At 36.9% G+C, this 18,488-nt stretch overlaps 1 protein-coding gene across 5 annotated transcripts in view; it reads right to left on the bottom strand.

Annotated features, from left to right (window-relative positions):
- The window catches only part of STX17 (syntaxin 17), a 71,804-nt gene that overhangs the window by 43,785 nt on the left and 9,531 nt on the right, over window positions 1-18,488 (bottom strand). For all 5 annotated transcript variants that reach the window (XR_005367055.1, XR_005367054.1, XM_038552937.1 and 2 more), the window contains one exon: window positions 14,827-14,892. Coding sequence is in view for 3 of the 5 variants with exons in the window: in XM_038552937.1 (XP_038408865.1) it covers window positions 14,827-14,892 (66 nt within the window). In the remaining 2 variants the exon portion in view is untranslated. The remainder of the gene's footprint in view (window positions 1-14,826; window positions 14,893-18,488) is intronic.

Raw genomic sequence — 18,488 nt, 5'->3', positions numbered from 1 at the left:
GCTTTTAAGTTCAGAACCCTCATTTACCAGGGCTATAAAGAGAATAGATAAAAATCTTAACATATTAGGTCTCTGAGATCCTAAACAAAATTGTTTACACATGTGCAGGTCTGCATTTTTCTAAAAAGTAAACCCAAGGGCACCTGGATGGCTCAGTCAGTTGAGCACCCAACTCTTGATTTCAGCTCAGGTTATAATCTCAGGGTCATGAGATGGAGTCTGGAGTGGGGATCTGTGCTTAGTGCAGAGTCTGCTTGTTCTTCTCTCTGCCCTTCCCCTTGCTCAAATGTGCTCTTTCTCCAAAAAACAAAACAAAAAACCTTTAAAAAGTAAACCCATACTATCCTGATTATTACATTAGCCATCTAACTATATTCTTATTTCCATCTTTGTTCCCTTAGAATTTGTACTTTTCTGAATAATTGTCAAGATAATTTTTTAATTTAAATTCAATTAGTCAACATATAGTACATTAGTCTCAGATGTAGTGTTCAACAATTTATCAGTTGCATATAACACCCAGTGCTCATATCACATGCCTTCCTTAAAGCCCATCACCCAGTTACCCCATCCCCCTACCCAGCTAAACTCCAGCAACCCTCAATTTGTTTCCTATAGTTGAGTTTCTCATGGTTTTTCTCCCTCTCTGATGACTTCCCATTCAGTTTTCCCTCCCTTCTTCTATGATCCTCTGTGCTGTTTCTTCTATTCCACATATGAGTGAAACCGTATGATAATTGTCTTTCTGATTGACTTATTTCACTCAGCATAATACCCCCCAGTTCCAACCAGGTCGATATAAATGGTAGGTATTCACCCTTTCTGATGGCTGAGTAATAGTCCACTGTGTGTGTCTGTGTGTGTGTGTGTGTGTGTGTATACATACATACCACATCTTTATCCATTCATCTGTCAATGGACATTTTGGCTCATTCCACAGTTTGGCTATGGTGAACATTGCTACTATAAACACTGGGGTGCAGGTGCCCCTTCAAACTACATTTGAATCTTTGGGGTAAACACCCAGTAGTACACTTGCTGGGTCACAGGGTAGTTCTATTTTCAACTTTTTGAGGAACTTCCATACTGTTTTCCAGAGTACCTGCACCAGTTTGTATTCCCACCTACAGTGTAAGGAGAGTCCCCGTTCTCCACATCCTTACCAACATTTATTGTTTCCTGTCTTGTTAATTTTAGCCATTTTGACTGGCATAAGGTGGTACCTCATTGTGGTTTTTATTTGTATTTTCCTGATGCCAAGTGATGTTCAGCATTTTTTCTTTTCATGTGTCTGTTGGCCATTTGTATGCATTCTTTAAAATAATGTCTGTTCATATCTTTTGCCCATTTACTGACTGGGCTGTTTGTTTCTGGGGGTGTTCAGTCAGTACGTTCTTTTAAAAAAAAAAAAAGATTTATTTATTTATGAGAGACAGAGAGAGGCAGAGACATAGGCAGAAGGAGAAGCAGGCTCCTCACAGGGAGCCCCATGTGGGACTCGATCCCAGATTCTGGGATCACAACCTGAGCTGAATGTAGGTGCCCAACTGCTGAGCCACCCAAGCATCCCAAGTTGGTATGTTCTTTATAGGTCTTGGATACTGGCCCTTTATCTTATATGTCATTTGCTAACATATTCTCCCATTCCATAGATTGACCTTTAGTTTTGTTGACTGTTTCCTTGGCTGTGTAGAAGCATTTTATCTTGATGAAGTCCCAATAGTTCATTTTTGCTTTTGTTTCCCTTGCTTTTGGAGATGTGTTCAGCAAGAAGTTGCTGTGGCTGAGGTCGAACAGGTTCTCCTCAAGGATTTTGATGGATTCATGTCTCACATTTAGGTCTTTCACCCATTTTGAGTTTATCTTTGTGTATGGTGAGAAAAAATGGTCCAGCTTCATTCTTCTGCATATGGCTGTCCAATTTTACCAGCACCATTCATTGAAGAGACTGTCCTTTTTCCATTGGATATTCTTTCCTGCTTTGTCAAGGATTAGTTGAACATAGAGTTCAGGGTCCATTTCTGGGTTCTCTAGTCTGATCTATTGATCTATATGTCTGTTTTTTGTCAGTACCATACTGTCTTGATGATCACAGCTTTGTAACAGAGCTTGAAGTCAAGCATTGTGATGTCACCAGCTTTGGTTTTCTTTTTCAACATTTGTCTAGCTATTTGGGGTCTTCCCTGGTTCCATACAAATTTTAGGATTATTTGTTCCAGCCCTGTGAAAAATGTAGATGCTATTTTGATAGGGATTGCACTGAATGTGTAGATTGCTCTGGATAACATAGACATTTTGACAATATTTATTCTTCTAATCCATAAGCACAGAATGTTTTTTCCATTTCTTTGTGTCTTCCTTCAATTTCTTTCATTAAGTGTTCTTCTGTAATTTTAGAGTACAGATCCTTTAGATCCTTTACTTCTTTGGTCAGATTTATTTCTAGGTATCTTATGGTTTGGGTGCAACCACAAATGAGATTGATTCTTTAATTTCTCTTTCTTCAGTCTCAGTGTATAGAAATGCAATTGATTTCTGTGCATTGATTTTGTATCCTACCACATTGCTGAATTCCTGTATGAGTTCTAGCAATTTCGGGGTAGAGCCTTTTGGGTTTTCCATATAAACTACCATGTCATCTGTGAAGAGTAAGAGTTTGATGACTTCTTTGCCAATTTGAATGCTTTTTATTTCTTTTATTTTTTTGTTGTCTGATTGCTAGGATTTCTAGTATCATGTTGAACGACAGTGGGCATCCCTTTTGTGTTCCTGACCTTAGGGGAAAAGCTCTCAGTTTTTCCCCATTGAGAATGATGTTTGCTGTGGGCTTTTTGTAGATAGCTATGATGATGTTGAGGTATGTTCCCTCTATCCCACTACACTGTGGAAAGTTTTCATTCAGAAAGGATGCTATATTTTGTCAAATGCTTTTTCTGTATCAATTGAGGGGATCATATAGCTCTTGTCCTTTCTTTTATTAATGTGATGTATCACAGTGATTGATTTGCAATGTTGAACCAATCTTGAAGCCTAGGAATAAATCCCACTTGGTCCTGGTGAATAATCCTTTTAATATGCTCTTGGATCCTATTGGCTAGTATCTTGGTGACAATTTTGGCATTCATGTTCATCAGGGATGTTGGTCTGTAATTCTCCTTTTTTTGATGAGGTCTTTGTCTGGTTTTGGGATCGAGGTAATGCTAGCCTCATAGAACAAGGATGGAAGCTTTCCTTCCATTTCTACTCTTTGAAACAGCTTCAGGAAAATAGGTACTAGTTCTTTCTTAAATGTTTGGTAGAATTCCCCTGGGAAGCCATCTGGCCCTGGACTCTTGTTTGTTGGGGATATTTTTGATTATTGTTTCTATTTCATCACTGGTTATGGATGGGTCTGTTCAGGTTTTCTATTTCTTCCTATTTCAGTTTTGGTAGTTTATATAAGTTTCCAGGAATGCATCCATTTCTTTCAGATTGCTTAATTTGCTGGTATATAATTGTTCACAATATGTTCTTAAAATTGTTTTCCTTGGTGTTGGTCATTATCTCTCCTCTTTCATTCATGATTTTATTAATTTGGGTCCTTTCTCTTTTTCCTTTTTGATAAGTCTGGCAAGAGGTCTATCTTACTAATTCTTTCAAAGAACCAGCTTCTAGTTTCTTTGATCTGTTCTACTGTTCTTCTGGTTTCTATTTCATTGAGTTCTGCTTTAATCATTATTTCTCTTCTTCTACTTAGTTTAGGCTTTGTTGTTCGTTCTCCAGCTCCTTCAAGTGTAAGGTTCGTTTGTGTATTTGAGACTTCTAATTTTTTGAGAGAGACTTATTGCTACGTACTTCTCTCTTAGGACTGCCTTTGCTGTGTCACAAAGGTTTTGAAGAGTTGTATTTTCATTTTCATTTGTTTCCATGCATTTAAAAAATTCTTTAATTTCCCATTTGATTCATTAATTCTTTAATTCTTTAATTCTTTATTTATTTATTTATTTATTTATTTATTATTGAGAAAGCAAGCACATAAGCCAGGGAAGAAAAAGAGGAAGAGGGAGCAGCAGACTCCCAGCTGAGCAGGGAGCCTAATGTGGGGTTCAATCCTGGGACTCTGTGATCATGACCTGAGCCATGAGGCAGACACTCAACCAAATGAAAACCACCCAGGTGCTCCAACCCCATTCACTCTTCAGCATGCTTTTTAACCTCCAAGTGTTTGAGTTCCTTCCAAACTTCCTCTTGTGATTGAGTTAAAGTTTCAAAGCCTCGTGGGCTGAAAATACACATGGAATAATCCCAATATTTTGCTATTAGTTGAGACCTGATTTGTGACCAAGTATGTGATCTGTTCTGGAGAATTTTCCTTGTGCAATCAAGAAGAATGTGTATTCTGTTGCTTTAGGATGTGAGCTCTGTATAAATCTGTGAAGTCCATCCGGTCCAATGTGTCATTCAAAGCCCTGTTTCCTTGTTGATCTGCTTGGATAATCTATCCATAGCTGTTAGTGGGGTGTTGAAGTCCTCTACTATTACTGTATTTTTATCAATGTGTTTTGTTAATTTGGTTATTAATTGGCTGCTCCCAAGTTAGGAGCATAAATATTTATAATTGTTAGATCTTCTTGTTGGATAGACCCTTTAAATATGATAGTGTCCCTCTTTATCCCTTTCTACAGTCTTTGGTTTAAAATCCAATTCTTCTGATATGAGGACTCCTACCCCAGCTTTCTTTCTTTTTTAAAGATTTTTTAAAAATGTATTCATTAAAGACACAGAGAGGCAGAGACATAGGCAGAGAGAGAAGAAGCCTCCTCACAGGGAGTCTGATGGAAGACTCAATCTTTGGACTGGGATCACTCCCTGAGCCAAAAGCAGATGCTCAACTGCTGAGCCACCCAGGCATCCTTACCCCAGCTTTCTTTTGAGATCCATTAGCATGATAAATTGATATCTACCCTGACCTTCAATCTGGAAGTATGTTTAAGTCTAAAATTAGTCTCATATAGACAGCATATGGATGGGTCTTGCTTTTTTATCCAATCTGATCCCTATGTCTTTGATTGGAGCATTTAGCCCATTTATATTCAGAGTAACTCCTGAAAGATAAGAATTTAGTGCCACTGTATTACTTGTAAAGTCCCTGTTTCTAAAGATTGTTTCTTTCTAGTCTATGTTACTTTTGGGCTCTCTCTTTGCTTACAGGACCGCCCCCCCCCCCCCTTAATATTTCTTGCAGGGTTGGTTTAGTAGTCACAAATTCTTTCAGTTGCTGTCTGTCCTGGAAGCTCTTTATCTCTCCTTCCATTCTGAATGACAGCCTTACTGGATAAAGTATTCTTATCTGTATGTTTTTCTCATTTAGTACCCTGAATGTATCACACCAGCCCTTTCTGGCCTGCCAGATCTTCTATGGATAGATCTGTTGCAAGCCTAATGTTTCAACCACTGTAGGTTAAGAACCTCTTGTATCGAGCTGCTTTCAGGATTTTATCTCTCTGTAACTTGCAAACTTCACTATTGTCAAGGTGTTGATCTATTTTTATTGATTTTGGGAGGGGTCCTTTCTGATTTCTTAGACTTGAATGCTGGTTTCTTTCCCAGACTACGGAAGTTCTCAGCTATGATTTACTCAAATATATCTCCTAAGCACCCCCTCTCTTTATTTATCCTTGGAGACACCAATAATTCTAATATTGTTTCATTTTATGACATTGCTGATTTCTTGAAATCTCCCCTCATTGCCCATTAGTTGTTTCTTTTTTTCCTCAGCTTCCTTCCTTTCCATCAACTTGTCCTCTATGTCACTTACTCTCTCTTCTGTCTCATTTACCCTAGCTGTTAGAGCATCCAATATAGACTGCATCGCAATTAGAGAATTTATTTTTGCAATTAGAGAATTTTTAATATTGGCCTGATTAGATTTCATATCTGCACTAAGAAATTCTCTAGTGTCTTTTAAGGTTTTTTCAAGCCCAGCTAGTAACTTTACCATTGTTATCCTGAATTCCAGCTCTGATATCTTACTTATATCCATATTGATTAGCAGAAAGTATTACCTCTATAGCAGAAAGTATTACCTCTAGTTCTTTCTTCTGTTGTGAATTCCTTCTTCTAGTCATTTTGCTCAAAGAATGAATGAGGGAACAAGATGAAAAATATCAACCACAACCCAAATGAAATATACACTAGACAAATCCAAAGAGGTCAGAAATCAAAAAGGAAAGAAAAAGAAAGAATAAAAGGAGGGAAAGAATATAATCTCCCAAGTGGACAAAACAGGGTGATCCACTTGGTCCTGGGTATTTTGGTCTGTTTATTAAAAGACACTAAATCCTAAAATTGTAAAGAAAGCAAAACTTATATACATACAAAAATTAAATTGAATACAGGTGAAAAGAAGCCCAAAATGAAGAATATATCTATAAAATGTAAATGTAAAGATTTAATGGAAATTTAAAGACTTAAAAACAAAGAGCTGATAAAATAAGAAACTAGTTGAAAAGGGAGAAAAAAAGGAAAATTTTAAACTGAAAGAGAAATGAATCATGAGAGAAAAAAAAAAACCTCGAATTCTATATATTATTTTCCCCTAGTCCTGGAGTTTTACATCCTGTGTGCTCTGTAAACTTGGTGTTTGCCTGTTGTTTCAGCTGGTCTTCTGGGGGAGGGCCCTGCTACACTGATTCTCAGGTGTCTTTGCCTGGGCAGAGTTGCATGGCCCCTTGCTAGAGGGCCAGGCTCATTGTGAGCAGCTACGGGGTGCTTTATGTGGCTTTTGTTCCCCATCTCTTTAGAGGATCAAAATAAAAATGGTCATGCCCTGATCTCTAGTCACAGAACTGAGAGATACCAGTCTCCTCTCTTCAGTAAACCCTCAAGGATAAGAGGTCTTCACTTTTGTGTGCCAAACTCTGCAGACTCCTGTGGTACGTGCCTGCCTGGATCCTCCTGGTGGAAGGCAGAGGGTCACCACAGTTCTGCTCTTCCCAGGGCCCCTGCAGAGAGCTGTTGCCCAATCATGCTGCAGTCTGCAGTTTCTGGTGACCTAAGAGCCTCCCCCTGGGCTTGCTGACCCTCAGTGGTTTCCCTGCTCCAATGCTTGGGAACTCTGTCAGCTTAGACACCCACAGTCTTCCTGTGACCCTGGGGATCCTGAGGCCACACTGTCCTACCTAGGATTCTGCCCTGATTCACCACCTGAGCACTTTTCAGGCAGGGATGTCTCTCCCTGTAGGAGATTTCTAAAGGTTCCAATACTACGCTCTGGGGCTATATCACTTTCCAGTAACCTGCTTACAGAGGCTCCCTCCCCCTGCCGATTATCTTCCAATATATCCCCTCAGGCTCATTTCTCTGCACCTCTTACCCTGCAAAAAGTAGTTTTTCCATTTGTAGAATTCTATCAATTCTTCCTTATATACCTCAGATTGAATTCATTATGTGTTCAGAATGATTTGATAGTTATCTAAATTCAAGGAACCAGATGATATGAGGTCTCTTCTGCCATCTTGCCTCCCTCAAGATGATCTTTTAAAGTTGTATCAGGTCATCATCTGCTCAGGTCCTTCCAAAGGCTCTCTACCCAACTTCAAATGACCACATCCTGCAAGGCCTTCCATCATCAGACCCAGGCGATCTCCCTTACCTTATCTCCTATATTCTTCTCCTTGCTGACATCCTTTCTACCTCTTGAATATGCCACTGCATCCTCTCACCTGTCTTCCCACTTGATTCCCTAGTATCCAAACTTTATGCCTTAACTTCCTTTAAGTCTCCACTCAAATGTCATCAGAAACCTTTCACAACCACCACGGATATAAGAATAGTCATCACTTTCTGTGATTTTTTTTTGTTCCCTTTAATCTCTTTAAATTCTATTTCATGGCACTTATAACCATCTAAATATTAAAAAATTATCTTTTCTGCTTTTTCCACTTACCATCCCCAGAATATAAGTTCAATGACAACAAGAATTTTCTTGTTTTGCTCACAGCTATATTTCCAGGGTCTAAAATAGTATCTAGAACACAGCAAATGCGCAACTGTTTCTGTTCTTTTAATAATCAGGTCAGAGAGGCTAATATGCCAAGTTTTAAAAATATACAGCAATATCCACAAGTTAGATAAATGGGTCTACAGTTATTGAAGTAAATTTAAAAACAAGAAAGTATACTAACTCAGCAATTAACAAGCTTGCAGTAAACTGCAACAAGCAGTAAACTGCAAACTATGGCCAAACTTTCAGTAAAATGAAGGTCACATATCTCTCTCTTTAGTTCTATAACTAAATTTAATAACTAGCTATAGCTTTCCCCCCTCCTTTCAGAAATATTCTGAAGTTTCTGTCTAAAGATTAAAAGATATGTTTAAACATATACTTATCTATACTGATGATTGCAGAAAGTAATTATTCTGAGTTAATTGAAATTCTGAAAAATGGCTAATTATGTATTTAATGATTAAAAGAATGGCTATGCATATATTTGCTTTTGTTAAATATTGATTTAAGGATTCCTAATGTGTTTTTACAACATGTAATTTTGTGAGCAAATTGTGTACAGCTAAAAACATTTGGTATCATAATAATCTGATTTCCTTACAAATACAGAGCACAAGTCCACGGTAAACATTTAAACAACTTAGAGTAAACACATTCTAGACATGTCATTTATTATTAAAGGCTCCAGAGTCATAACTGCTTAATTACAATATATCTGGACTGTTCTTATATTACCTAACTACACTAAGGTATTGTTAGTAGTATAACAACTTTACACTAATTTCAATATCTAAAGGCACCCAAAAGAACATACATATTCTTAAAAAATATTAACTGAACTACCAAAAGCAGTAAAACTCAAAGGAAAAAAAGGTCTCCATTAATTTACTCAACATGTATCTAATGAGGATCTAATATATAGGTATTAAGTGCAGTGCTCCCTTTCTATTCACCTAAGTTAATAATTAATTCCAGATTAGATTCCTGTACTATCACTTATTAAGGTCTTGTGCAGTTAGTCCATTAAGTTTCTCTGTTTTTCAGCTTTCTTTTAAATATAAAATGAAGGTAACACTTTCCCTTATCCAGTATCTAGCTAGCTAGTACTATATCACCTACTGGTCTCTATATTTGACAATCACATATTGACTTACTTCTTTTACTAAAGCCTTAAACTATTATTTAAATATTTTATTTAACTTTTTATGAATTCCCATATAGATAAGTTTCTTCAAAGCAAAAATTGTAATATATTTTGTATAATCCTCTATCATCAGCTATTATTATTATTATATGTTAAGTACCTGGGAAGAAGGGCAGGGAAAACTAAGCTTTTCTAAATGTACACTTTGTACTTTTGTATGATAAGCCAACCAAAATAGGCAAAAGTGATGTGATTACAATGTGTTTTAGGTTAAACTATCAAAAACCCAACACTTTTGCTTAGCTTGATCTAGTAGTTGAAAGTGAAAAGTATGAAATCAAGCTTATTCCAATTCCTCTTATTTACTGGATACCTACTGCATGACAAGGCTGTGTAAGCACTTTGCACACATGATTAACAATCCTTACAATCATCCTGGAATACAGTAGAATAAGACTTTACTTTCTGAGAAAAGATTATATATAAATAGTATCTAAAATATTTTTGCAGAGGGAGCAGTTGCCATTTATGAGATTTTTTTTTAATCAAAGATTTTATTTATTTATTCATGAGAGACACAGAGAGAGAGAGGCAGAGACACAGGCAGAGGGAGAAGCAGGATCCATGCAGGGAGCCCGATTTGGGACTCGATTCCGGGACCCCAGGATCACGACCTGAGCCGAAGGTAGATGCTCAACCATTGAGCCACCCCAGGCGCCCCTGAGATCTTTTTTTAAAAGACAAACTTGAACAATGGGGTACCTGCATGACTCAGCTGGTTAAGCGTCCGACTCGATTTTGGCTCAGATCATGATCTCAGGGTCCTGGGATATAGTCCCACATCTGGGGTTAGTGGTGAGTCTGCTTGAGGATTCTTTCTCTGTCTCCCTCTGTCTGCCCCCCTCTTCACAAATGCACACACACTCACTCTTTAAAGAAATAATTTTTTTTTTTTTAAAAAGGATAAATTTGAACAAGCTTGTTTATAATCGTTTCTTCCAAAAACTAAAAAGCCAGATTGGAAAAAAAAAAAAAAAAAAAACCCTACAAACAATCAAAACAAGAAAGAAATCAGGAAAAATGGATGATCTTATAAGAGAAGAAACATATTACTCAAAAAAACCTACAAATAGGGGCACCTAGGTGGCTCAATGGTTGATCATCTTTTGGCTCAGGTCGTGATCCCAGGGTCCTGGAATCCCACACTGGCCTCCCTGTGGGGAGCCTGCTTTTCCCTCTGCCTATGACTCTGCTTCTATCTCTCATGAATAAATAAAATCTTTTTAAAAAACTATAAATAAAAAGTCCAAAGGGATTTAGACCAATTATCCAAAATAACAAGAGAATTTAATCAGTCACAGGTCTATGCATAAATATTAGCTGTATTTCTATATACACCATCAAGTTAGAAAGCATAATTTAAAAAACATTTAGCACCTCTACCAAACACACACACCCCATAAAACTGTAAAGTACTTAACACCAGATAAATAAAATAGATGAATAAAATAACAGTAATCATTACATACAGTCATTTGTTGCTGCATAACAAATTCCTCCACAACTGAAGGGACTAAAACCATTTGATTTTGCTAATGATTGTGTAGTTCATGTACTAAAGACATCCTCACTTGGGGTCTCCCATGTGGTTGAGTCAGGCACCCACTGAGGCTACAGTCATCTGAAAGCTCACCTACACTAGATGTCTGAGATGACTCACTCATGTGGCTAGCACTTGAGGCTGCAAGTTCCTGAGATCTCAGTTGTGGCTGTGGCTATTTTCCACAAAGGGGTCTCAGAATAGTTGGACATTTCACATGATGGCAAAGTTCCCCCAGATCAAGCATGCTCAGAAAACCAGTGGCTATCTGACCTTTCTGACTTGGCCTCAGAAATCAGGCAGTATTATTTTTGCTTCAACCCAGATTCAGCAGGAAGGGAATCATGCTCTACCTGTTGGTGGGGAAGTAGTAAGGTCATACTGTAGAATACCAATTAGGATGGAAATACTTTGTAGGTATCTTTAAAAATCTACCACAATCGGTATTAAGAATATTAAAAAAGACAAAAGAATATTCCATATTCATAGGTAGGAAAACTGGACAATGTAAACATGTCGATTTTCTCTAAATACATGTATAAATCCAATACAATTCCCAACAAGACTATATGGACTTTGACAAGCAGATCCAAATTTCATATGGAAGAGTAAAGAGCCAAGTATAGCCAAAACACTTCTGGAAAGGAAGAATAAGATGGAAGCACTGTGCTACCAGATATCAAGCTTTATCATAAGGCTGTCTTAAGATAGCGTGGAACTTGATGGAGAAATAGACAAACTGACTAGTGGAATAGAAAGACCAGAGACAGCCTCAGAGATATGGAATTGTGATATGTAAATAGCATTGTAGAAATCAGTTAATAGTAAGAGACAACTGGTTTTCTGAATGGAATAAAGGAAATTTTATTTGTATCTGCTTCATCTGAAATCTAATCAATTTCAGATGGACTAAAGACTTAACTGTTTAAAACAAAACATTTCAAACATTCAATAAAAAATATAGGAAAATATCTTCTTGATCTTAGGATAGGGAGCATTCCTTGAATATGACATCCAAAGCATGACCATAAAACAAAAGATTGACAAATTAGACTATGTTTAAATTAAAAACTCCTTTCAACAAAGATGCTATAAAGTGAAAAGATAGTTTTTTTCTTCTATATATTTTTTTTATTGAAGTTTGATTTGCCAACATATAACACCCAGTGCTCATCCCGTCAAGTGCCCCCTTCAGTGCCCGTCACCCAGTCATCCCATCCCCCTTTCCACCCCCTCTTCCACTCACTACCCCTTGTTCATTTCCCAGAGTTAGGAGACTCATGTTTTGTCACCCTCTCTAATTTTTCCCACTCATTTTCCCTCCTTTCCCCCATAATCCCTTTCACTATTTCTTATACCCCGTATGAGTGAAAGCATATAATGATTATACTTCTCTGACTGACTTACTTCACTCAGCATAATACCCTCCAGTTCCATCCATGTTGAAGCAAATGGTGGGTATCCGTTGTTTCTAATGGCTTAGTAATATTCCATTGTGTGTGTGTGTGTGTGTGTGTGTGTATACATATATACACACATCTTCTTTATCCGTTCATCTGTCGATGGCCATCAAGGCTCCTTCCACAGTTTGGCTATTGTGGACACTTGCTATAAACATTGGGATGCAGATGTCCCAGCTTTTCACTGTATCTGTATCTTTGGTATAAATACCCAGTAGTGAATTGCTGGGTCATAGGGTGGCTCTATTTTTAACTCTTTGAGTAACCCTCCACACAGTTTTCCAGAGTGGCTGTACCAGTTCACATTCCCACCAACAGTGCAAGAGGGTTGGTTCCCCTTTCTCCACATCCTCTCCAACATTAGTTATTTCCCGTCTTGTTAATTTTCACCATTCTCACTGGTGTGAGGTGGTATCTCATTGTGTTTTGATTTGTCTTTCCCTGATAGCAAGCAATGCAGACCATTTTCTCATGTGCTTGTTGGCCATATATATGATGTATGTCTTCTTTTTTTTTTTTTTTTGTATGTCTTCTTTGATGAAATTTCTGTTCATGTTTTTTGCCCATTTCATGATTGAATTGTTTGTTTCTTGGATGTTGAGTTTACTAAGTTCTTTATAGATCTTGGATATTAGCCCTTTATTTTATTTTTTAGAAAGATTTTATTTATTTATTAGAGACAGAGAGAGAGAGAGAGGCAGAGAGAGAAGCAGGCTCCATGCAGGGAGCCTGACGTGGGACTCAATCCCAGTTCTCCAGGATCAGGCCCTGGGCTGAAGGTGGTGCTAAACCGCTAAGCCACTGGGGCTGCCCCTGATATTAGCCCTTTATAAGATAGTTCTTATTACATATCTCTAATAATAAATCTAGAAAACCTATTGTAACTGTTCACGAAACTGTTCAAAACTAAGTTTTACACAAATTAGCAAAGACCTAGCCTACACACATAATTCAGGGAATATATGAATAAAACTAAGTAAACACCTAAAAACAGTTTCAATCTCTTCTAGTAGTATACATAAATCTTTTGTGCCAGATGGAGATCAATAATGTAAATATATATATACTTTAATCAGTAAACAAACACTTTGACCATAAGCACTGTCTCAAGAAAGTAAGTGATTTTTACTGACATATTGAACAGTGAAGAAGTAAGAAATCCTAGTTATAATAATCTCATTGACATTTACATGCTTAATAACATTCAATAAACAATCTTGCTGAACAACAGGTACTGTGGGATACACAAATAGCAAAGACACAATCCCTGATCTTCAGGTCTATAATCTAGTTAGCAAGCAGTAAAATACATATATGGAGAGGCAAGTCTAATTTCTACTAGACCTCAAGTCAATCTGTTTTTTTCCATCTCCAATATCTTTGTAATCTCTCCTGAACAATCTCTTGCATTCATTTCACTCTATCCTAATCTATTCACTATACCGCAGCTATAGAAGCCTTTTTGAAATGCAAGAAGACCAGAGATGCATTCTTTGGAGAAACAAACCATAGATTCAGAAACCAGGCACAGGGCTAAAAGAGATTTATGTGAAAGCCTCTACTGAACAGCCTTCACTTAGTCTGCTTTTATAACTGAAAAATAAGTATCCACTCGCCCTAGGAGAATGAGGATTCTTCTTTAGAAAACTAAACCAGAATGAACCTCCTTCAAGGAAAATGCCATCATTTGCTGATTCTTGCAATTAAAGATTAAAAAAAAAAAATAGAGCAAAAAGAAAACAGAGGAATCAATTATCAAATAATTTAAACCTCCCACTGAGTGGCTCGGTTGGTTAAAAATCTGATTCTTGATTTCAGCTCAGGTCATGATCTCAGAGTCCTGGGATCGAGCCCCACATCAGGCTCCATATTCAGCAGTGGTCTGCTTACGGATTCTCTCTTCCCCTCCTGCCCGTCCCCTTGCTAGCACATGTGCAATCTCTCTAAAATAAATAACTACATCTTTACTAACTAAATAAACAAAATTTCCCAGAACTAGTACAGAACTTAAGTTTTTAGATTGAAAGAGTCCAACACAAAGCATATCATCAAATTTGAGAACACCAGGATTAAACAGATTACAAAAGCTCCCAAAGAGAAAAAAAAAAAAGGATCTCATACAAAATTTGGGATAGCAGACATCAGATTTATTAAGGGCAACACTAAACTAGAGAACTTTCAAATTTGAAAGAATTCCAACTAGAATTCTATACCTACTGTTTTAGCAATCATGTATGAGGGGAGAAAAAAGGTATTTTTCAGATTCATAATAACTTAAATATTTACCTCCCAGGTTCCCTTATTTAGAGATCTACTAAAAGATGTACTCCAACAAAACAATGAAGTGAACCAAAAATAATTAAGGGCACGATATCCAGGAAAACAGGGACCCAACAAAGAAGAGTAGCTAAGGAAGTCCGAGAACAGCAGCTGTGCAAGAAGCCTAGAAAGCAAGTCCAGATTGGGATTGGGAAGAGGGCTCCAGGAAGGAGTCTTCAGGATAAAGAATGGATAGTAGTATATTTGAGCATATGAAAATTATTACTGATAGCATGGAGCAGAGATGTGGAGCATTTAGAAAAAATTAACTACAAATAAACAGAAAGCCAGTGGCATAACAATGTAATAGTCTTACCTGAACTGTACGCCCTGCATTGATATGTTCTTCATGCAACTTGTCCCATATTCTGCACCTTTGATACTATATCAAAAAGACAAAATTACAGTTTTTTTTAAATTACTAAACTTATTACTTCTAGTTACCACAAAAATCTCCACTCACCTAACCAAACTTAAATATACCAGATAAAAGTTATTGACTTAATAGTGACAATTAACTGTCCAACGACAAGTAGGAAATTTTAAAAAACATTACAGACAAAATTCTGGCAAATGGTAAAGGAAATAAAAATAATTTATTTTACTGAAAAAAGATGGTATACTTTGTCTTGCAAATTCTTTGGAGATGAAAAAAATGAGAATGTAAACAAATATGAAAAATTTAAAAATTCAGTATATCATGAGGTATTCTTACTATATATGAAGAAATTTAAGTTTGTCAATGAGAATGTCAAGTATTAAAAACTAAATCTGACTTTGAGAAAAAGTAACATTGATACTGTAGACTAGAAAGTACAAAAAATGAGAATGAACATCTAATATACATGTTTCAGTTTTTACCAAAGCACTGTTTAGCTTTCAGAGTTTCAACCAAGAAACTTTATAAGCATGATAATGGAAAATTCATTTGACAGGAACTATAGCAAAATGTGGTAACATCACAGCACAACACTTAAACAGAATATAAACATCAACATCAAACATCACATATTATATATTTTAAAAAATCAACCTAGAAATACTGTGAAAGGACAGATACATGAAAATGTGCCATACAGGGGCACCTGGGTGGCTCAGTTGGTTAAGTATCCAACTCTTGATTTCAGCCATGATATCAGGGTCATTGGATCAAGCCCCACATCAGGCTCCACACTGAGAGTGGAGTCTGCTTAAGACTCTCTCCCTCTGCCCTTCCCCCCCAAAATAAATCAAATCTTTTCAAAAAATTTTTTTTTCTTATTTTTAAAATCTCTTTGAAAGAAATTCTGGGGCCCCCTGGGTGGCTCAGTGGTTGAGTATCTGCCTTTGGCTTAGGTCATGATCCTGGGATTGAGTCCCCCATCAGGCTCCCCACAGGGAGCCTGCTTCTCCCTTGTCTATGTCTCTCTCTCTGTCTCTCATGAATAAATAAATAAAATCTGAAAGAAAAAAAAAAGAAAGAAAACTCTGTTCAGGGGCACCTGAGTGGCTCAGTTGGTTCAGCCTCTGCCTTTGGCTCAGGTCATGATCCCGAGGTCCTGGGATTGAGCCCCATGTCAGGCTCTCTGCTCAGCAAGAAGCCTGCTCCTCCTTCTCTGTCTGCCTGTTCCACCACCACCTCCAAATCGTACCCTCTCTCTATATATCTCTCTCAAATAAATAAAAAAACTAACAACAATGTATTGTTGGGCTAATAACATACATGAAAGCAAATTATATCACAATAATACTATAAAGACCTTGAGAGAGAAAATGGAAGTATATTGTATATTTTTATAAGGTTATACAGCTTATGCATAAATGTATGCTACACTTCATGTGTAAGAACCTTATAATCATATATATGTGTGTGTGTGTGTATATATATACATATATATATATATATACCAATGAGACTGATTAGATTTGATTTTGTATCATATAGTTTTGTGCTTCATACCTAAGCTGAACAGTCCATGCCACTCATTTTCATACTTAATTATATATCACCTATTATTCTCAGAATATTTCATAATTTATTTCCTTAACTGAACTGTATACTTCTTGAGGATTAGAAATCTAACTTTTTATGAGCTTTTCAGTGCTAACAATAAAAGAAACACCAAACATTAACAAACACTTAGGAAAAGCTAACAAGCATTTATTACTTGTAATTAATGACTTCTCATTATGCCTGGGAAGATTGAACACAAGCATTTATCTCTGCTCTTTTCTAAAACCCAACTAAAATGGCAATAAAGAACTTTAAAAGGTATACATTCACAAGACTCATGAAAATATAACAGTAGATATCAGCTGACAATAAATTTTAACAAAATTTTAGAAGCTGGAAAGATTACAGACATGTTGCAACTGACTTATATCTGAGAAAGCTGCACCATGAGGTTGCAGAAGGGGTGAGTGGCATGGAAGAGGCAGTGAGTAACAAGCCAACAGGCACACCACCACTCCTGAAAGACTCAAGTAACCAGAACTACCAGCTACTCAGGAGGATGTGTAGGGTGGGGCAGAAGGACTGGTTTAAAGTTTAGGTAAAAAAGAGGTAGTCTACCAAACGCTCTATCTCTGTAGGCCTGAGCAACTACACTGCCCCTACCAACACAGAAGACCACATTCCAGAAGAGTATCTGGTGGTTCCCCATTAAAACAGACCTTTTACTGCTCACCCCTGCAGGTAACAAGACCCCACCTACCTCCTGCTACACACACAAATACCTTCCAATTAGCACTCTTAAATATCAACAGCTAGCCAAGGAATGCCCATAATACTGCAGGCTGACACAAAGAAGAAAAGGAGGGAAAAAGGGGAGTGCGGGGGCAGAGAGAAAGAAATAAATTTGAAAGGGAAGAAAGAATAAAGACACTCAGGGAAAAGAGACAAAGAAGTAGATAAAAACCTTAAAAATAACAATAAAACCACCAGAGAGATGCTATGATACTGCATCCATGAAACAAGAACAGGAGGATTCTCTTTAAGAGAAAAAAAAAAAAAAAAAGAGAGAGAGAGAGAGAAAAGAACAGAAAGAAAAAAGAACAAAAATATGATCTCCATTATTTTATCTTAGCTGGAATGTGGATGTAATAGCTGAAGTTGGAGCTGCTATTTTACATGCAAGATAGAAACAAGTTGAGGATCAGAGAGCAAGATAAAAAGAGCCTGGGTCTTTAATGACTGCTGAGCTGCCACTGCAGCCCGGGAGTGCCTCTGTAACTATGAGAGATTAAAAATAAAAGCAAAAACAAAAAAAGTCTATCTGATATAATACACTATTTTGGGGTTTTCTGTGACTTGTAGCGATATACTAACACAGTACATGCAACACAGTAGGTTTTCTCCTAACCCTACAATAACAAAGAAAATTATGCTCCAAGCATATGATCTTGTTTCTATTAACTACGCTTAAGCCTACCTTCCGTTAGCCCAGAAAACTGAATGCTAACACTTCAAATTTCAGTACTGCATTCTAATCAAGTCTATCATGTATAATAAAATGTAATGCTGAAGGACCTATGGAATACAGTTCCAGGTGTCCATAGCACACTACTCTCATTGTTTTCAGATGTTGCAGAATCACTCCCCTAAGGCTTACCTTCAATTTCCCTTCAGCATGACTTTCTTCTTTTAAATTCACATTGGATGACTGACGGCTAACATAATAAATATTTTATCTTTCTACACCCTTCCCTCAGGAAGAATATGGCTTTTTTTAAAAGTGAGGCACTGTCAAACACCTGGAGTCCAAACCTAAGTTCTTAACTCTTTTGTCCACAGTGAACACAGCAACTTTTAAATATGCTTACATTGCCACAAACTACTAAAATATGCTATTCAATCTTATATACATAAAAAGTCACTTTCATGGTAAAACTAGAAATCCTAGAGAAAGTATAACAACCAAGAATATGGAATAAAACATAGATCAACATGAGCACATTAGCTTCAGATATCATCTATATTGTAAATTATAATTATTCTGA

This window comes from Canis lupus, chromosome 11 (genome assembly GCF_011100685.1).
Source record: "Canis lupus familiaris isolate Mischka breed German Shepherd chromosome 11, alternate assembly UU_Cfam_GSD_1.0, whole genome shotgun sequence".
Taxonomy (NCBI): Eukaryota; Metazoa; Chordata; class Mammalia; order Carnivora; family Canidae; genus Canis; species Canis lupus.
Note: the sequence above shows the minus strand (reverse complement) of the source record. Positions and strands in the feature narration are given on the sequence as shown.